This window comes from Anguilla anguilla, chromosome 2 (genome assembly GCF_013347855.1).
Source record: "Anguilla anguilla isolate fAngAng1 chromosome 2, fAngAng1.pri, whole genome shotgun sequence".
In the NCBI taxonomy this organism is placed as follows: Eukaryota; Metazoa; Chordata; class Actinopteri; order Anguilliformes; family Anguillidae; genus Anguilla; species Anguilla anguilla.
In genome coordinates, this window is record NC_049202.1 from 58958501 (window position 1) to 58980621 (window position 22121).

At 42.5% G+C, this 22121-nt stretch overlaps 3 protein-coding genes across 3 annotated transcripts in view; 1 reads left to right on the top strand and 2 right to left on the bottom strand.

Annotated features, from left to right (window-relative positions):
• The window catches only part of LOC118219848 (hemicentin-1-like), a 508226-nt gene that overhangs the window by 161179 nt on the left and 324926 nt on the right, over positions 1–22121 (bottom strand). The gene's annotated exons all lie outside the window — the stretch shown is intronic.
• The window catches only part of LOC118219862 (high affinity immunoglobulin gamma Fc receptor I-like), a 221744-nt gene that overhangs the window by 99165 nt on the left and 100458 nt on the right, over positions 1–22121 (bottom strand). The window lies entirely within an intron of this gene.
• LOC118219858 (scavenger receptor cysteine-rich type 1 protein M130-like) lies at positions 179–9535 on the top strand. The gene is made up of 7 exons (XM_035403346.1): positions 179–239; positions 2275–2583; positions 3012–3317; positions 5184–5498; positions 5936–6256; positions 8222–8536; positions 8853–9535. Exons 2-7 carry the CDS (start codon positions 2373–2375, stop codon positions 9212–9214), a joined length of 1830 nt encoding a protein of 609 aa, XP_035259237.1. The 5' UTR covers positions 179–239; positions 2275–2372; the 3' UTR covers positions 9215–9535.

The following is a 22121-nucleotide window of genomic DNA, read 5'->3' on the forward strand; positions in this document are numbered from 1 at the left end:
AAAATAACCATGCTAAGGCATTTCTTTGATGCACTGGCAATCTCTGTATTTATGCACTTTTGCCAAATTTGTGCGTGTTTACCTGTATTTGTCATCCTAAAATATGTTTGGAACCTTTCCGAAGCAAAAAGACGATAGGGCTCGCTCAATAACCTTGGAATTGCTTTTTCTCTGTGACATCAGCTGAAGTTCGCAACACTGAAAAGGAATGTGATGTTGGCTTGTTTTCTGTTGGACCTGTAAGTAATATTACTTTCTAGCTATCCAGCTAGGTTTGTCAGAGGTCCCATTTTCAAATTATTTGTACATAGTCTCGATTGACATTATATTGTCTGGTTTGTAGTCTCGACCGGACAATATAATGTCAATCTGAGTAATTGATGGGAAAACTTTTTCAGTAGTGTCTCATGAATTTGCGTGTCGATAACTTAGTTGGGTACTCGGGTTGAGTGGGCGGGGTTGAAGATCGAGGAGGAGACTTCTTTGATAGTAAACACAGGCTAAAAAATCCTGCATAATATGCCTTTAACAGATCAGATGCATTTATATTTAACCATATCTTTACTAATTAGTGTGGTTGCTTCAGCAACCCACTACCTGTTCTTTTTCATATTTATTTGGGGTCCACCCTGCGAAGTGGAAGTGTAATTCATTCAAAATCACTGTTCCTTTGCAGAGATTTAAAACTTGCTACAATGACAAAAGCCCTCATTAGCAACATAGTTATGTGCTAATTGGGTTGACGCCATCTTTAATTGGCCGCCATTTTATAATATATTTATTCATCTATTACTTTTCTGAGTTATTCCTGAACCGCTCGGCTGATTCTTACTAAACTTAGCACATTTCTAGAGTGTGACACCTAGTAACCCTATACCAAATTTGATGGTGATTGGCTTCTTGGTGGTGCTATTATAGTAAGTTGGAATTGTTAAACAATTAAACATAACTCCTGCTGTGTTTGACCTACAGGCTTGAAAATAATGGCAGTAGACGTCCTCTTTACTAAGAACAAATGTGCCCCAAGGAACCATAAGATCACCATATTGTATTTTCCGCCATTTAAAATATTTTTAAAAACTCTTCAATGCTTCTCCTCCAACAAAAATTCCCAGATTTTCACAAAATCTCAAGATACCGTATCACTTTTCTAACACTTCTGTCCAAATGTAGCCAAATTATGATCCAATAAAATTGCAGTGTGGCATGGCTTTTTCGCAAAAATGCTGATTCAGAAACAATTTGATATGAAGTTATAAAACTTGGTAAGTATATTGACAATTACATCATGACTCCAGTCGTTTTAGCCAAATCCAATTACATGGTACCACTATAGAGATCTGAATATAAAAAATATTGGAAATATTCACCATTTTGTACTTTCTGGCAATTAGAATTTTTTGAAAAACACTTCAAATGCTTCTGCTCCTCCAAAACTGATTTGCACAAAATTTGGTATTTTGGCTCACCTCACATACTATTATACAGGTCTTTCCATTCTAGCACTTATGTCAAAGTAGATAGACTGTACCCTGTCTTCCTACAGACAGAGCTGCTGAGGTGTTTTCTAGTTCTTACTAGTGGTGAGCGTTCCAGTTGCTTTCAGGGACACAAATCCTTTAACTCAGTTTCCAGATTCGTTCACTGGTTCCTACACAGCTGTTGTCCAGACTCCTGCGAACGAGAACTAGAGTCATGCGGTGACTGGTTCCGAGATCAGACTCTTCGTTCACTGACTCCAGATCCTAGTGAACAAAAACAAGAGTTATGCAGTGATTGATTCCAACCTCTGACTCTAATTCCTGTGGAAGGAAATGTGGTATACTGTGCTTTGTATGTGAATTCCTACAGAAACTTGGCGTAGGCTGACTCTATAATGTGATTTACAGATATTTTCAAAACATTTCACCAATTTAAAAATGAATAGCCTATATGAGCATGTTTTTTGTGAAATTTACTCAACTAGCGTTTACTGTTAGCTTGCAAATAAGTGCCATGAGCAAACAATAACTAGAATATCTTTTCTGATTCTTGTATTTGTGTATCATATCATTTTATGAGGAGCATTTACTCATTTGCATTTCTATACACTTGTATCTGTTCATGTACTTTAACTGGTGCTGGTGTTTTATAACTTAGACATAAATAAATCATTGGATAATTGGCTTACATCCATACTACTGTTATGCTTACAGTAGACGTCTTTTATACTTCTTGTTCCACATAAGGTAAATTCTTATATTTATTTTTCAATATAATCTCTCTCTCTCTCAGGCAGCGTGAGGCTGGTGAATGGTAGCAGCTCCTGTGCTGGGAGAGTGGAGGTTTACCATCAGGGAGAGTGGGGAACAGTCTGCAGTGATGAGTGGGATATGATCGATGCAGGAGTGGTGTGCAGACAGCTGGGCTGTGGAAATGCTGTAGATGCCCCAGGAGGTGCGCACTTTGGGCCAGGGTCTGGGCCAATATGGATGGATGATGTGCTCTGCCGGGGATCAGAATCCACACTGAAGAGGTGTGAGTCACGGGGATGGGGTAAACATAACTGCCGTCATGGAGAGGATGCTGGAGTAATCTGTGCAGGTAGGACCTATTCAGGTGTTACCAATGTTCTTGGTACCAAACAGCACTTTTTTTCAAATGAGGAAATAATATTTTTTTATAAGCAAATATACAATATTACATATAACTAAAAAAGAGAATTTCATTTGGGAATGTTGTATTCTAAAGTAGATGTGTGCATTCTTCAATTCACTGGACTAATCCAGAATTTACAGCGACAAGACAGTCTTTATGTACTTGCTCTTGTTCTGTTGTTCTGCTATCTGAATGTTTATTTAAGTCTATGTCTTACACTGCAGTTTATATGTGATTAGTTCATCACACACTGCTGTACTCCATTTGTAATAGTACTGCAGTCGTGTATTCATACAGCTGTGATGAATGCTGTTTCTGGAATAAAGTGCCAGTCATTACTGATTATTCTCTCTTTATTCTCTGTTTAACTACAGAGGTGAGGCTGGTGGGCGGGGCTGATCTGTGCTCTGGGAGAGTAGAGGTGCATCATGGGAGATCCTGGGGCACAGTGTGTGATGCTGACTTTGACCAGCAGGGCGCAGAGGTTGTGTGCAGAGAACTGGGCTGTGGAGCTCTTAAAGAGCTGCGGGGGGCAGCTGCATTTGGCCAGGGGGAGGGCCAGGTGTGGGCAGAGGAGATTCAGTGTACAGGCAATGAATCTCAGATTTACTTCTGTCCCAAAGCACCCTCACTGAATCAACCCTGCTCCCATGGAAACGACGTGGGACTGGTGTGTTCTGGTAAGAGTCTTCTGTGCACTGTGAGTGTTTTAGTGATAATGGGTAAATATAGTTCCTGACAGATTATATGATTTTATATTTAAAGTAATAATCTCAAAGATTTTCATTAAAATAAATGTCCTTTAAGTCACTATCTATCGCTGCATTGGGTAACACAATGGTGATTGAGCCTATTTTTATATTAATTTATACTATTATTATCATAATTCATGATTAAAAAACTTGGTGTCTGTGGCGACATTCCCGGGAAAAAATCACAAGCGGCGCAAAGTTAGTGACGCGTTTTTCATCACCCATTGGTGGTTGGTCCGCCAGAGAGGGTAGGCGGAACTAACGCAACAGTCTCGCTCTTCAACTCACTTGTATGTGAGCGGCGTACTGTTTTTTCCGGTGTCTGCATGCGTTACAATAACAGAGAAATGGGGGTTGGGGGAGTTATGGAACCCTAAAAAGTTTTTGTGTAACATATCATCACAGATCTTATTATTTGTTCATGTAGATTTCGTATTACATTTAATGACAATGTAACTTTACTAAATTACATAGCTATTTGCACAGCTAACGCTAGCTACCGGACCATGTCAAGAAAGACAACATTAGTTTAGACAACTTTGTGCACAGTATCCATCTCTCATATCAGGTAACGTTGCGTTAGCTAGCTAGCTAATGTAATTAACACAATCTAATATCGGCTAACAATTAGAAAAAAACGCTAGCTAACGCTACCGACCAGTACCGACCTCGCAAACCGTCTCTCGAATGCAATGCTACCTTGTTACAACGTTGCAGTGTAGCTAACTTAAGGCCAGTTCAGATCAATGATTCGCAACGAGACTGGCTGCAACTTGCAAAATTCCAAGACGTCTTATTGTAAACGTTATAAAACTGCACTTGGCTATTTGACAAGGACGGTCTTTTAAAACCTCAGGGCAGGCAACGGCTCTGCTACTAGCCAGTTCACACCGCTGCAATTTTCTCTGCAACATTCTAAAACCGTTTCACCTCGTTGCGAATCATTGATCTGAACCTTACAGTCTCTGATCTGAACTGACCTTAACGTTACCGTTATTTACATTGCCATCGAGTTCATCAATATATTATAATTCCTTCAGCCTTTATGCCCTTTTTGATGAAATCTCCTTTGTTTTTGTTTTATTCTTTTTGTTCTGATTGCTAATTTAACACCCAGCTCAGCTTTATTCTCGAACAGTTTAGCTAGCAAAACCAGAAACACCAGGGGTAACATTTTGCAAGGCAGTTGTTTCAAAAATACCACACAACAATCATTCACGAAAAAGACTGCTTATTGTGCACGAGATTGGGATGGCAGGTATGCCATCCCGCCAAGTTACGCTTTGGCGGGTACATAATTGCACGAGCCACAGCGAATCCCGCAAATTCTTCTCTGCAGTGTAAAGATGTTCATACCGGGCAAAAGGTGGATAAAGAACATTTGCAGAAATTGATCATCATTAATTCTACCCCAGGTTTGCTACGGCATTTTAACCCGGCTTGGCAGTGCAAAGACATCTTGAGTTAGCCTAATGTTAGACAACCAATGAGTATGTACATAACGTTACTTTTATAACAACCGTTTTTTATTCAGTAAATAGTAAGTGTTATAGTTGGCGTGCCAACTGACTGACGTCACACAGGCGACACTGGTTGGATCCGGTTGGATCTATGGGAAGTGAGGTCCAAAAACACACCTGCAATTACCGCTTCTCGCCATTGGCACCGCCATAGAGAACGAAAGTGAAGTCTTCAAGATTGTCACTTTAACAAGATCTTTATTAATGTCAGTGTTTCAGTGTCTGTGTGATTTTAAAATCTCTCTCTCTTTCTCTCTCTCTTTCTCTCTCTCAGATAGTGAGGATGTGAGGCTAGTGAATGGTAGCAGCCCCTGTGCTGGGAGAGTGGAGGTTTACCACCAGGGACAGTGGGGGACAGTGTGTGGTGATTATTGGGATATTACAGATGCTTGGGTGGTGTGTAGACAGCTGGGCTGTGGAGACGTTCAACAAGCACCACAATATGGTCACTTTGGACCAGGATCTGGGCCAATATGGATGGATGAGGTGTCCTGCAGGGGATCAGAATCCACACTGAAGGAGTGTGTGTCCCTAGGATGGGGTGAACATTATTGTGATCATAGAGATGATGCTGGAGTGATCTGCTCAGGTAGGACTCAGTGTTATTCAGCTCTTGCCAATGTTCTTATACCAGCATAGCACTTTTGTTTTAAATGAGAAAATATTTTGTCATAAGTTAAAACATAATAATACATAAAACTGAAATATAGTATATTCTTAAATGTTGTGTTATAAAGAAAATGTGGGCATTGTTCCATTCACTGAACTAACACAGAATTTACAGTCACAGAAGAATCTAGTTTATGTTTCTGATGTACCTGCTCTTGTTCTGTAGCTATCTGAATGTTTTTTTTTATTCTAAATGTCATTGCAAATTACATATGATTGGTTCATCTCACACTACAGTTTACATGTGATTGGCTCATCTCACACTGCTGTACTCCATGTATTATAGCTGTGCAGACCTGTATTCACACAGCTGGGATAAGGTGCAAGGCATTGCTGATGATTCTCTCTTCTGTTTAGCTCCAGCCCCTCAGAAGGTGAGGCTGGTGGGCGGGGCTGACCTGTGCTCTGGGAGAGTAGAGGTGCATCATGGGAGCTCCTGGGGCACAGTGTGTGATGCTGACTTTGACCAGCAGGACGCAGAGGTTGTGTGCAGAGAACTGGGCTGTGGGGTTCCTCAAGAGCTGCGGGGGGCAGCTGCATTTGGCCAGGGTGAGGGCCAGGTGTGGGCAGAGGAGATTCAGTGTACAGGCAAAGAATCTCACATTCCCTTCTGTCCCAAAGCACCCTCACAGAATCAACACTGCTCCCATGGAAACGACGTGGGACTGGTGTGTTCTGGTAAGAGTCTTCTATGCAGTGTGTGTGTGTGGTATTTGTGTTAGCTTGAGTAATGTTGTGTCATGTGTAAATTAGGTGAAACAATGAACATAACATTGAACAATAATTACAAAAACATATACAAAAAAACTGATTGAGAAGAGAATGTATAGAACTTTGTGTAGTGGATTTGGGCTCTCTCGCACTTTGGTGGTGCAGCTTAACTTTTTAACTTTTTTCTTTTTTGTTTCCCCCCCTTTTTTCACAATCGTATATTTAATTGGTATATTTATTTTTATTGATTTAAATGTTTAATGGAGTTGGTGGAGTTTTTTTAGGTAGTTGGCTAGGGCTTTCTGGCCTTCCCTGAGGCCAGAATGGGGTATCAGTTTGACATGCAATCGCTCCGTCACGGGTTTAGGTGCGTGCCTGCGGGAGACACAACAGAGGAAGAGGTACTACTTGCGGTTGGGGAAGGGAATAATCAAATTTACTTAGAATCTAGAATGAATAAAGAAGTGGCTGTGTCTTTGAAGAAGGAAGATTTTGTTAATTTTTTGATTGAAAGCAGTATTGTAATCATAGGAAATCTAGTGCAGGTAACATCGCTTTCTGCACCAGCCATGAAAGTCAAATTTACCACCGTTGATTAAAAATTAAGTTTTGGAAAGGGTATCTACAGCTGTTTTTAATGAGACCGGATGGTCTGAACACTAAAGGTCACACAGAGTACTATGCAGCGGTGCTGAAGGCAAGGCAGCTGTGGGCGGGGGTGGGGGGGGGGGGGGGGGGGGGGGGGGGCGGGGACGGGCAGAATGCATTCATCTTTCTTTTCTCCAGGTTTGGGATAGTTTCAGGAGTTGAAGGGGAGGGACCTGTATGTGGGATGTGTTAAGGTCAGGCATAAGAGGGCTCTAGGTGATAAGAGGGAGCATCGGCGGCAGGATAAGCTGGGTGACCAGACGATGGCAGGGTACAGATGGAGGGTGCTATATAAGGCCCCATCCCTAAGCGGACTGGAGACCTGCGGTGGAGGATACTACTGTACATGGGACTGTGGCTGCTAAAGTGTGGTTGGCTCATGTTACCCCTGGGTTGGGGATAGGATGCCCATTTTGTGCTTAGCAGGAAACAATGTCACACCTGTTTGTTTCATGAGTAAGGTTGAAACAAATGTTTTGTTTATTATGAACAGCGTGTTTGCAGCTAGGGGCGCTTTTTACTGTGGGGGAGTTTATCTGTGGACCAAGGTACAGGTTCCAGCTGCCAGAAGTTTTATACTGTAGTAGTGGTGAATTTTTTATATGGGCAGGCAAAACTTGTGACTTGGGTCACACGCAGGAACGTGCTGCGTCGTGGTGAGTCCACAGATGTACTGCAGGTGTTTAGGGGTTACGTCTCTGCGTACCTCAGAGTAGAATTTCAGTATTTTAAAATGATGCATAATGTGCCAAAATTGGAAAGAATGGAGAGGAAATTGAGACATGTTTAGCTTAACTGTGGAGGGGGGTACCGATCTTCCGCCATGATCTGAAGAGGCATCTCTTTATACTATACCTGGACTAACTACCACCACTCTGCAGATCATTTCACTTAAATTCCCCCCTTTCATGCCACTCATGTTACAGGTACCTCCATTCCAGCACTTATTGTACTTTGTATTATCGTCCTGATGTTGTAGTGTGTACTGCCCCCTAGGTTGGTTTAGCATAGGTTAGGTCAGAAAAATGTTCACTGTATTAACTGGATTGTGTTCTTGGCTATGAATAACTGTAGAAAATGTGTTTTGTAGTTGTTACAATGACCTTGATATGCACTTCTGTACTTCGCTTTGGATAAAAGCACCTGCTATGTAAATGTAATGGGTACAGTAGTGGGTTTCTTTCTGTTTTATTTATCTTTCTTTTGGGGAGGATGGAGGGCAGGGGTGGGAACATCTCAATAAAAGAATCAATCTCTCTCTCTCTCTCTCTCTCTCTCTCTCAGGCAGTGAGGATGTGAAGCTGGTGAATGGTGGCAGCCCCTGTGCTGGGAGAGTGGAGGTTTACCATCAGGGACAGTGGGGGACAGTGTGTGATGATTCTTGGGATATTACAGGTGCTTGGGTGGTGTGTAGACAGCTGGGCTGTGGAGATGCTGTAGAATCAAAACAAGATGGTCACTTTGGACCAGGGAGTGGGCCAATATGGATGGATGAGGTGTCCTGCAGGGTATCAGAATCCACACTGAAAGAGTGTCAGTCAGGAGGATGGGCTAAACATGACTGTAATCATGGTGAGGATGCTGGAGTGATCTGCGCAGGTAGGACTCAGTGTAATTAAAAATATATATATAAATAAACCAAAGTATTACAGAATTTACTATTACAACAGAATCGCATATTTATGTTTAGGATGTACTTGCAGCTATCTGAATGCTTATTCTTTGTAATCTGTCACTGCAGTTTGCATGTGATTGGCTAATCTGACACTGCAGTTTACATGTGATTGCTTCATCTCACACAGCTGTACTATAATAGCTGTGCAGTTTTGTATTCATACAGCTGTGCTGAATGTTGTCTTTGGAATAAGGTGCAAGTCATTGCTATTGATTCTCTTTATTCTCTGTTTAATTGCAGCTCATCGAGAGATCAGGCTGGTGGGTGGGGCAGACCTGTGCTCTGGGAGAGTAGAGGTGCATCATGGGAGCTCCTGGGGCACAGTGTGTGATGCTGACTTTGACCAGCAGGGTGCAGAGGTTGTGTGCAGAGAACTGGGCTGTGGAGCTCTTAAAGAGCTGCGGGGGGCAGCTGCATTTGGCCAGGGGGAGGGCCAGGTGTGGGCAGAGGAGATTCGGTGTAGAGGTAACGAATCTCACATTTCCTTCTGTCCCAAAGCACCCTCACAGAATCAACACTGCTCCCATGGAAACGATGTGGGACTGGTGTGTTTTGGTAAGAGTCTTCTGTGCACTTGTGACTGTTTCAGTGATACTGGGTAAATATAGTTCCTAGAAAGAGTGTATGCATTTATATTGAACAACATCTTTATTAATCATTCTGTGGAATATTACATGTCAGGGGCTGTAATACTTGAGTTCTGATGAAAATATAATCTATAAAGTGCGATGAACACTATAGAGGGCAGGAATTTACAGCCCATAACCCTGTGATAGGGGAAGCACAGATTATGTACCATAGACACACAGGAAGAGGAAGCACACAGCTATCAGCAGCCTTCCTGTGAGCTGCAGGAATTCACATACAGGGACTTTTGAACAGCGGCTAATGCTGTCACCTCTCAGCTCCGGGGTTTGCATGATCTCCCAGTGTCTGCCTGAGTTTAATCTGTGTGGAGTTTACATGATCTCCCAGTGTGTGCCTGAGTTTAATCTGTGGAGTGTGCATGATCTCCCAGTGTCTGTCTGAGTTTAATCTATGTGGAGTTTGCATGATCTCCCAGTGTCTGCCTGAGTTTAATCTGTGTGGAGTTTTTCTTATCTCTCAGTGTCTGTATGAGTTTAATGATCTCCCAGTGTCTGTTTGAGTTTAATTTTTGTGGAGATTGCATGATCTCCCAGTGTCATTGTGTATGTGTGTGTGTTTGTGTTTCGCATGTGTATTTGTTGTAGTCTCTTCCATAAGCTTCCTTTATTATCTCAGTGTTGGTCAGATGCTAACCCCACTGTGCTGTGTGTAGGGTACTCTGAGTCCAGGCTGGCTGACGGCCCTGACAACTGCTCTGGTCGAGTGGAGCTGCAGTACCTGGGTATCTGGGGGACAGTGTGTGATGCATGCTGGGATAGGAGAGCCTCCAATGTCCTCTGTCAGCAGCTGAAGTGTGGGATTGCAGTGGCAGTACCAGGGCAGGCCTGGTTTGGAGCGGGGAGTGGGCCAATCAAGGCTGATGTGTTTGGTTGCCATGGGAACGAGACACGCCTCTCACAGTGCGCTGTTTCCTCATGGAGCCGAGCTATGTTCTCACATGAACAGGATGCTGGAGTCATCTGCTCAGGTGAGGAGTCCTGCTCTCTATACTGTATAAGTGGCAAAATATAAATAAAGACCACATTAACACAAATAACCACTCAGACACATACAGAGCAAAAATAAACACATTTTCAAAAATACCAATAAAATGAGCAACAACAAGTAAAACCAAAAAAAGAAATACATACATTTACATACATACATACATACAATTATACATAATAGACACACAATGAGAGACCATTACAAAAAACTAAAACCTGAAAAGATATTGAATAAAACTCCACAATCAGAAAACAAAAAGTATGGAATAAAAGAGAAAAGATCCTACCATGACTTCAGAAGAGCAATTCTAATTCCCCCCTCATTCACTGCACATAAACAACCCCCCACTCCCCACATGTCCCAAAAACCCTGAACATTAACCACCAAAGTGAAAAACTCAGTAAGCAGGCGTTTATGAACAAGCCCTCTTAAGACATGTACAGGCTCCAATGAGCCCATGCCAATCTCTTAGTTCTTTCAAGTCAGCCGAATGGCTATCTTTGCCTTACCCAATAGAAAGTTCAGTAACACCATCTTTTTTGGAGACACTGTACCTGGGCCCATCGATAAATAGTGCATGAGAATACCCACCTCCCAGCACTATACCCCACTCCCTAACTAAATGCAAGGCACCGCCCACCCGCCCCCCCAGTCGTGCACACTCCACAAAAATGTGAAAAACTGTTTCCGACACTCCACAAATATCACACTCCTCACCCACTGCTGGATCCAGGTGTGCCTTCAGGTGTGTGTCTGTTCATGGCTAGAGTCCCATGCTGAGTCCCCTGATCTTTTGAGAGAGAGAGGGAGAGGGAGAGGGAGAGAGTTTGAGTTTTAACAAACCTTTATTGTATAATACATACTGCCATTTGGCACAACAAAATAAAAAAATTTCGGTCCATCGAAAAGGCGGATTGGTCTCGGCTGCACCAGCTAGTGGAGAGAGCACACGCACCTGGGTTGCATTAGCTAATCAGCCCAGATGCTTAAAGGTGTGCTGCATTGCACAGTTCAGGGCCGAGACCGGGAGCTAACACAAAGAGCTACTTTCTTTATTTGAGTTGCGTTTAATTTCAGTTTTGTTTCTTTTAAAAAGACGGGGAAAAGTGAACCCCACAGAAAAGTCGGAGGAGCTGGTCTGCTGGAAAGCAGGCCAGCTACAGTGCCGTGAACTGAAATAGTTGTCGCTCTGTTTTACTTTCTTTTGTCTTCGTTATTTTAGCTTGTTGTTTAGTTTATTGTTTTTCCCGTAACCCGTGAGAGGGAGGGGTGAAGGTGTCAGTTTATTTAATTTCGTGTTTGTGTGGGTGTGCTCTGTCTCTCTCCATGCAACAGACAACGGTGTTCCCTGGCACTGCCACATCTCCCTCCCCGGGGTGTCACGCTTGGCGTGTGACAAGACACATACAAGAAAAACATAAAAGGAGAAAAAGTTGAACAAACCAATAAAATGCAAAGCTTTACAGAAACAAATATATAACAATTTGTATGACCATCAGCATATTAAATCTCCACCCTCCAGACTACACACAGACTCCACATATCCTGAAACACCCCTTGGTCCTGCATCCTTCTATAATACTCAAAGTCAATAGCTACTCTTGATTTGACAAGAGATTTATATATCTCATTGATGTTAACCGTTACACCCGTTTCTACTTTTTACTTCCTGCTGAGGGCACACGGCCATCTTAGCCTGTCCCTGCAAGAAATTAACAATGCAGCCCACTTTTCTTCTTTTCTTGGGGCTGTGCGTACCAAAAATAAATTGCAGAGCTATGAAGACTTCCCCAAGTGTGGCCACCAACAAAGAGCCTAACGCAATCTTTAAAACAGTTAAAATTGTCTCTCTGACACCACAGAAAGGGCAGCCTCTGCTTACTGTGGGGTTCACGAGAGAGACAAATCTTGGCTGACAGGCCAGCAGGTGGCTTTAGACATGCTAGTCTATGCCAAAGTGCTGAAGCTACCAGGTTATTTACAATGAGGGCCCGTCCTCTATATGAGAAGCATGGAACTAGCCAGTTCCACCTGTTTAAGCAACCCTGGACAGCCTCCAGGACACCCTCTCAGTTATTCTGCATGACATGTCTTCCGCCAGGTACACCTCTAGGTACTTGAAAGCATATCTGGGCTTTTTGCCCAGTTCACCCTTGCTGAGGACAGCCCCACAAATTGCCTCACAATAAGACTCAGTATGTCTAGATCCCTCTGATTATTGGTCATGATCAGCACATCGTCTGTGTATGCTGATACAAAAAAACCCTATCTAGCCCAGGTGCCACTTTCAGACCCTGCAGCCTATTCCTTACCTGACATGAGGGTTCAATAGCCAAACAGTACAGCATCCCAGAGAAAGAGAACCCTGTCTGATAGCTCTGAGAACTTTAAAACTTAACCCCCTATTTACCTCAAATCTACTCTCAATGCCCCCATAAAGTGCTTTGATCATGGTTGCAAAGCCAGGGCTGAAATCAAATACCTCAAAAGTCTGCCACAGATATTGGTGTTCAACCCGGTCGAAAACCTTCTCCTGGTCAATGGAAATAAGACCAGTATCTAAACCTAATAGCCCAGCGATATCAATGACATCACAAATTAAGAATATATTATCCATTATGGATCTGCCAGGGACTCAATAGGACTAATTTGTGTGCTCCAACATCTTCCTTGGCCTGTTATCCAGCACCTTGGAAAAATATGTACAATCTGTGCACAGTAAAGACACTGGTCTCCATTTCCTCATGTCCTGCAAGTCACCCTTCTTTGGAAGTAGAATGAGGACTGCCCGCCTGCAGCTCACTGGCAGCAGCCCACCAGCCAGACTGGGATTTAACACTGCCAGGAGATCAGCACCCAACACCCCTAGAGGGCCTTGAAAAAATCAACAGACAGGCTATCTATACTAGGAGCACCGCCACATTGTACATTGTAGTGCTTTAAAGAGCTCTGTCAGAGCCAGTGGTCACTCCGGCACCCCATTAGCCTCCACAGACACCTGCGGTAGACCCTCATAGAACTGTTTTGCCACCTCATCCACTTCCTTATATTCACAAGCATAAAGTTCAGTATAAAATTGTATGACCCTTCTCTGGATGTCAGTAGACTCAGTGAGCTCTTGACCAGACTTGACTGGGCTTTCTGAGATCTCCATCGCTTCCAAAAAAAAAAAATTTGCATCATCCAGCAATGTGCTGTTGAAATGTCAATAAGCACTTCTAGGTTTCATTTTACTTATAAAGACATTGGCTGTTAAACCAAGAAATCCTCACTGTCAGAGAGAGAGAGAGAGAGAGAGAGAGAGAGAGAGAGAGAGAGAGAGAGAGAGAGAGAGAGAGAGACCAGCTAAAACCTAACTCTGACCATCTGAAACATGGTCTTTATTTTACCCCCAAAAACGTCCCTGCTCGGGGGGTAGTACTTTCCAAAAGTACCGGAACCTTTGGGGTGGGGCGCAAGCACTGAAAATTTCTGATTGGTCTACTACTTGCAGTGTTTTATTTGAACCGCCATGTTTAAAAATCTGCAGCCGCAAACCGATTTATTTTCATAATAATTTCAAATCAAACTTGTATGTTATGCGGCGCAGTAGCCTAGTTTTGGTTATAGCCTGCCAACGTCTTGGAATTATAATGTGTGCTCTTCTGTTCTTTTCTTGCTTTAGTATTTGTTTTATAAAATGCTAAGCATTCATGCTGGGACAGCATATTACGTACCAAAACATTCAAACGGATTAATTCGGTTGCTGAATATTTTCTTCCGGATTTTCTTTGTTAGCCCATTGTAATTGACTCAAAACGTTTGATACAGTTATGTGAGGTATGCGGTAGTTCTGCGTAATTCACATTGGTGATACAGGAAAAAGCAAACTGGAAATCACCTTCCGCACTTTTTGTCAGGGTAAAATAACAAGTTCATTCTAGTAATCGTCCCTTTAGCTTTTTCATACTGCCGTAATTTTACTCTGCCATTCTTCAATTCCACAAAAAGACCAGGAAGACTATGGACTAATTTATGGTGCATGGTTCGCATCTGGAGGGCACACTTCGCTGCTCGGCTAGCAGTAACTTTGAAGGAAAGCAAACAGTGGCTGTACCACTGCTAATTTAAATTTTCACGCAAGTCCGAGTTTTCGTTCTATTCTTGTCATTTTGCGATTAGCCTATATGGAATTGACGATGAGAAAGTAATCAAACAGCAAATTGTTTACAACGTGTGCATGTTTTCTGCTGTTGCCAATTATATTGGAAATGTGAATGCATTCTGTCGCCTCGGATGTCAAGACATGAAAGTGAATGTTCGCATAAAAACATAATGAATGTGTTTGAGAGGATATATAAAACAGTTACAATCTAACTATTGGCCTGTTATATCCTATTTGCTGCATAACAATGGTCCAAGTTCAACTACCAACGACAGTTTTGCTTGACAACGGTAAAATATGCCCAAACGGCTGCAGAAGAATATTTCAATTCCAGGTGATTAAATCGATAAAAATCAATAAATACAAAAGTAATCATATATAGTCATTGTTGGTAACCAGTTGTATATAAGTGGAATAAACCCCTCCGGGCTGTCCTGGATATTAGAAAATAATGTAGGCTACTTCGGTGGTAGTATGGGGTTACAGAAGAAATCATAGGACAGATGGACCGACGACAACGTCGCTTTTTCATACGTCAACGGGCTAATTTGCCTAATCTTCGCGGGACGTTAGACCGCGGTGGAAACGCAGACAACAATGGGCTGAAGGAACCTTTTAGTTCCTTGAAAAGTAGTTCCTGGGACTAAAAGTTCCGGGTACTTTTGGTGGAAACGCGGCTAAAGAAGAACATATGTGGTCACTGCAAGACAGGAGAGGTAGAGACAGAGATGCACTTCTTGATGTATTGTGAAATATATTCACAAATAAGAAAAATATATTTTAACAAGATGTAAAAATTCCAAAATAAATTTCCCTTCCTTACAAATGAACTAAAGCTGTGAGTCCTATTAGGAGCTAAATATGTTTTTGCCTGTCACAGGCTGAGGGACAGTGAGTAAACATTTAACCATAATATTTTATTGAGAATATAATAATAAATTTAATTATAGAGCATAGTATAATATAGTAAGAGTATGGTGTAATGTAGTAATAGTATTTAGTAGTCAATTTAATAGTTTATAAATGTTATGTTTATGTCATTTATGCTGTTATTTTTGTTGCTGCTTGTTTTTTATATTCTTATTTTGATTGATTTTTCTTATCACTATGCTTTGGCAATATGTATTTTTAAACATGTAATGTCAATAAAACATTTGAATTGGAGAGAGTGAGAAAGCAGAGAGAGAAAGAAAGAGAGACTGTGAGAATGTGTGAGAAGGGCATGGGCAGTCTTATGCAAAAACTAAAAATAAAAGTGCAAAAAAAAATTTTAAATCCACGTGTAGAGTATCCTGTGTTTCTATTAAACTTAAATCCTGTAATCCTGTGCAAATGCGTGTGAGTAACACACTTGGATTTAACAGAGGAGTCTAACCCTAACCCTAATAATCTTGGGTTTAACAGAGGAGTCTAACCCTAACCCTAATACACTTGAATTTAACAGAGGAGTCTAACCCTAACCCTCATACATTTGGGATCCTCAGGCTCTGCCCTCTCAGCTCTGGACGGGACGGTGCGGCTGGCTGGAGAGAGTGCATGTGAGGGCCAGGTGGAGGTGTACTACCAGCAGACCTGGATCAGAGTGGGGGGGTCCTGGAGCTTCAGCGAGGCCTTGGTGGCCTGCAGGCAGCTGGGCTGTGGCTCTGCAGTGCAGGTCTACAGTTCCTCTCCGTCTGGGACGGGGGACAGTGGGGAGTGTCTGATTGGGTTTCAGTGCTCCGGGAGAGAGGCTCACCTGGGGAACTGCAGCGCTCCACACAAACTCTCCTGCAGCTCCAAGGAACAGGTGTCCATCGTCTGTTCCAGTGAGTACAGGTTACTAATGAAGCTTCTCTGCAGTCTCTAGCTGCTTGTTTGACATGGTGAATATTGTACACTCAATGTGAAGGATTTGTTTTAAGTATGACGAATGAGGGTAAGTACTTAAAACTGGCAAAGAGTTTCTGTTACAACTCTTAAGTTCAGATAAGTTCTAACAAACCTCTATCTCTCTCTCTCTCTCTCTCTCTCTCTCTCTCTCTCAGATCACAGGTCTCTCAGGCTAGTGGGGGGAGGGGGGGACTGTGCAGGACGGTTGGAGGTGTTCCACAGGGGCTCCTGGGGGACAGTTTGTGATGACTCCTGGGACCTGAATGATGCTCAGGTGGTGTGCAGGCAGCTCCAGTGTGGGACAGCCCTCAGTGCCCCGCTACCCTCCTTCTTTGGACCAGGAGATGGACTCATCTGGCTGGATGAGGTGGGCTGTGTTGGGAACGAGACATCCCTGTGGGACTGTCCCACAGCCGGATGGGGACAAACTGACTGTGGACACAAGGAGGACGTGGGAGTCGTGTGTTCAGGTTTGGAACTCAATGGAGCATCTAACATTTTTGCTTTTACACTGTTATTAGTTTGGGGTGAATACATGATACCCAATTGGTCAAGAAATTCAAATGTTTCAACAAAATATTGGTAAAGTGATTCGATCCATCCCAGGAGAGAAGTGACTAACGGAATATACAGCTTTTCATCCTGATTTATACCTGCATTTGATAATTTTACATTTGTATCCTCTGTAATTTCTGGCAAGTGATTTTACGGTCATGTTTATTTTTTATGTTTATTTTAAAGAAACTAAGGGATTTCTAACATTGTTCTTGCAGAATTCAAGGAGATTAGATTGACCAAAGGCTGTTCTGGGAATTTGGAAGTTTTCTACAATGGCACCTGGGGCAACGTGTGCTTCAATCGAATGACTACAGACACAGCCACTCTCATATGTCAGGAGCTGAACTGTGGGAAGAGTGGATTTGTTTCTTCTGCATGGCCACGACTGGAATCAGTTCCAAACTGGCTGGATCGTTTAAAATGTCGCCTACATGACTCCACTCTGTGGCAGTGCCCATCAAGCCCTTGGGGTCAGAATACATGCGGGCAAAAAGCCACGGCTTGGCTCGACTGCACAGGTAACCCTGTCTCTATGCGGACACAGTATTACTCCCATTGGGAACAAAAGAATAAACCTGTCTCTACTGTTGACTTTCTTACTCCTGTTAGGAACGGTAGAATTAAATCTTCAAGCAGAACTGGCTCATTTATGTATACGGTGAAGAAGATAAGATTTAATTAATGAAGTCATTGTACCATAAACTGTAACCAATAAGTAAGTCAGATTATTAGTGTTTCTAACATTATTTTGGTAAAACTAAAGGCTATTGTGAATTTTCTTCAGTTTTAATGTAACCTCATGAATGATATGTTTCTGAAGCTTTCAGTAGTTTGCTTTTGATATGACATGAACCTGTCTCTCTCTCTCTGTTTATTCATTCATGTTTTGTGTATAATTGATTTATATATATTTTTCCACATCAAAGGGAAAGAGGACGACGAAGTTCCAAGGAGCAACTTGTCATGCTCCTCTGCTACAAATCAGAGAGCTTGCACAAGTACGTTTTTTTTTTTTTTTTTTTTTTTTTGTGGGGTATCCTGAGGTCTGCCAACATGTGATTAGCAGGCTGTATCCACAGCCACACATCTACTCTGGTTTGGGAAAGGTCAAGTTCCTGTGCAGTGACTGGGTCTTTGACAGGGTTACTGGTAGTTAAAAATACTGTGACTGTCATTCGGGAGTCTTCTTGAGAGTGTCTTATAACACCCAAGATATCTGCAAAGATACCAGAATGAAATCTCAAAGTGAACAAAATTGAATATATACAATTACACATTGCATATGTTGCATGTGTAAATCACTATAATAAATTCACTTTTGTACAGGTTTTTGTAAAAAAACTTTAAATATGATTAATATTCTCCACAGGGCAAAAAGCATTGTGAGAGGTCAGCAGTAATGTTAAGGAGATGTGTCTGTACATATTAAATGTAATGAGATTAGTATGGGGGTATTTTTGTCTCAAATTAATAAAAATAAAAAAATTTAGCTGATCAACAAATAAATGTAGCTGCTTCACATTCATTTGTGGATTTTTGAGACAATCTGAGTGGCTCCGTTTACTAAAAAAATCACCAAATAGTTAAAAAATATATATATATATTTTTTTTTACAGAGTCTAGTCCAGATTTTAAGACATGTTTTGGCTATCATCCACATTAGCCTGACTAACAGCATGTATACAGTTCAGGATGGGATCGTATTGTTGGGAAGTTTGATTCTTTATGAAGAATCAGCACATTTGAGTCAGTACATCAAAATGAATCTAACTTTCAAGTTTTCCAGTCATTTGAGGTTTTTTCTCATGCTTGACCATTAATAAAACACTCAGTTGCAAATATAGTATTCTCGTTCTAGTCCTCCCTCTTCAGCTGTAAATTGAATTATACATTTACAGCTCCTGAAAAAATGTTGGTGCTCACAACAATGCAGCATAACAGCTCGGAGAGACAGTATTTCTTTTCTCCCGCCTAGATACTACTAGATCAACCTTCCTCTTTAAATTATGTGCACCCTTAAACAGGGAGGTTAACAGCTCCAGTCAGTGAATGTCTTTCCCACACAGCCAACTCTCGATTGGTATGAATTCACTCTCAGTTCAATGACTATCTAAACAGAAGCTAGTGCTAAGCACAGTTCTCAACTATGACACTTGAACCTTTCTATTTTACTTCCACTTCAGCACAGTAGTACAGAAGCGATTTCATATAATTTATTTAATGACATACTATTTATTTGCAATGCCTTGATTGAAAATCCTACAGTGAAGTGTGCACTCTCCATTCCGTGTTATGGTAGCTAGCTACTACTACTTCCAAATTACTTCCAAAATGAACAGAAATGAGGTTAGAAACTCGGTAGTACGATTGTAGTATAACGGATGCTCCCTACGGACTTGCTTGCAACACTTGAGTATCATATGATGCTATAAAAGGGTAAACAATCATGACATCAGTCTGAAGTTTGCTAATAACAACGATTTATGTTTATCTAGTTAACAAGCTAGTTAGCTTGCTACTTAGCGCACTTATTGAAAACAGCCATAGCTGCAGTTACGTCCCACAATGAAGTACCGCAAATAACATTTTGCTGACATAGCCTACTTAGCCAGCAGTAGCTACCTAGCTAACTGTTGTTAGCGGAGATGTATCTATAGGGGATTTTAAACGTAATGAGATCACCCATACTATTAGCGGAGGTGTTAAACGTAATGAGGAGATGTTAAACGTAATGAGGCTGCTCAGTTCATCTGTGTCTCCTGCTCTAGATCACTGGCCCCTCCGGCTGATGGGGGGTAAAGGCGAGTGCTCTGGGAGGCTGGAGGTGTTCCACGGGGGGTCCTGGTGGATGGTGTGTGGAGACTCCTGGGATATGATGGACGTCCAGGTGGTGTGCAGACAGCTGGGCTGTGGGTTAGCAAAGGAGGCCCATGGTAATGCTACTTTTGGGCTGGGGAATGGTGCCTTCTGGCTGGCTGAAGTGAACTGCAGGGGCAGTGAGCTGCACCTGTGGGACTGCCCACACTCTGTGCACCAGCACAGCCGCTGCCCACACCAGAACCAGGCTGGGGTCACCTGCACAGGTGAGTCTGTGTCTCCAGGTCACCTCAGGCTGACTGCCAGCTTCTGTGAAGTTTAATCACTGGAGCCCTGACAGAAACACACACCCTTAACCCCAGGAGCAGCTTAAAGATCCACCCTGCATTACACCTCTTTGATGATATTATTTAGGCATTCATTATTAATGCAAGTAGAAATAATGATACATTGGAACTGCATTTACATTTATCAGAAGATATTATCTAGGACAGCTTACAGAAGTGCGTCCATAAAATTTTACGCAACGAGCACAGAGGATGTGACCCCATCAGGGTCACAGCCAATAACAGTTCGCAGGAACGGGAAGTGGAACAATTGAATGAATAAATAATACATTTCTTAATTTGTGGATGTTGTAGGGGAGAGTTTGGGAAATAAACCTGAGGCTGAGCTCTGAGCCCTGTCAATCACACAAACACAAAACCTTTCTCATGCCCAATAATGATAACAATTATTTATTTCATTGTTTTAGGTAATCCTGGGTTAACTGTCAAACCAACAACACAGCCAGGTAAAGCTGCCCCAGTAGTTATTCATGCAGTGAAAGGCACAAATCTCACAAATTTCAGCTTAGACTAGCTTTTCCATGAATTCTTTGTATTGCAATTCCTCTACAGATATGCTGTAGGTAGGTGGCGATTGTTAGCCTGGGTAGGTTGCAAAGTAACACTCAGTATGTCAGTGACCGTGCTGATTGGTTAACACTCAGCTGCTTCTTGCAGTTTTTGTTGCCAGTTAGCAATAGTATTGATTTCAGCATTAAAAGAAAATGTAATACATAGCATTAAAAGAGAATGTAATGCATTTATTTCAGATGCATTAAAAGAGAATGTAATCCTCTAGGTTTCAATCTAACTTTAAACATGGTGTGACTAGCTAAGCTGACTGAATACTGATGTCAAGCTAGTAGCTTATTAAATTTAAATAGCCAATGTTTTTGTACAGATAACAGAGAACACCCACATTCTCTTACTGCTAGCACAGGCTTAGCTAACTTAGCTCATGTTTACTAGCTGGAAGCTTAACTGTAAACTTGCTCTTGGACCACCTTTTTGCCTTATTACATTGGAAATCTTGTGGAATGACTTGTTTAATGCAGATAAGTGCTTTGCTTTTATAGGTAGCAAGGTGACTGGCTATATATGTACAGTGGCAGTTAGCTGTTGGAAACCCATCTAAGTGGTCATTGTAAGTTGAGTATCAGTACACCATGTTGTCTGCTGATGCCCAACCCTTTTACTTCCTCATTTTCAGTTACGACCAAACAGTCAGTGCCCCCATTAGAGGCTCCACCCAGCCGGTCTATCCCAACAGTGGCCTTCCTGGTGGTAGGGGCGCTGTTGTTCCTGCTTCTGGTGGTGCTGGGTATTCTGCTACTCCAGAACAGAGGGCTGAGGAGAGGTAGGGGACGGATGGACGCTGGACAAACCACCATCACACGCTGGCTGTGACTGACGAAGCCACTTCAGTAATCAGCTTAGTTGGAGAACCAGGCAGTTTTGAATAGGGGCTGATGGGAGGCTCGCCCAGTGTGACCCTGCACCAGTGTGTGTTAGTGGGCTCTGGAGTGTGTGATTCCTCCATCACCTGGTCCCCTGAAAGCAAGGAGACTTCAGGGCACTGTGTGATTGGCTGTAGTGTTGTCAAGAGAGGGAGGGATTCAGTTGGCATGCTCACCATGTCTCTTTGTGCACCAGCGCCTCTGGTCGATCACATTCCTGCAGTCTGCCCAGATAAGTTATCCCTTATGTGATAAAAGGTTAGACTGATCTCAGATCAGCGGTCCAACAGGGCCTTGGTCTCTGTCAGGTGGCTGGTGTGTGACAGTAGCTGTGTGCTGTACCTCTGCTGCTCACATGCAGAGAGAGATATGCAGGAGACTTTGACTCTGTGATTCTCTGTCTCTGCTCACACAGCCCTGTCTCAACGGGACCACGCCCCTCTGCACGAAGTCGTCTACGAGGAGATCGAGTACAAACTGGCTGAAAGGGAAACCGACAGCGCCTCCTGGCGGGGTGAGTGAATCTGATCTGTCCTGCTCATGCTTCACAGTAAAGTCTTAAACACACTGTGGAAGACCTCCTTAGAGCATGTGTGGTGTGGGCGGGTTCAGTACACACCCTCTCTCCTGTTCACAGGGAGTCGCCTATCTGAGGATCTGCCCTCTGGGTATGAAGATGTGGGGGACGGTGAGGGACACTCCC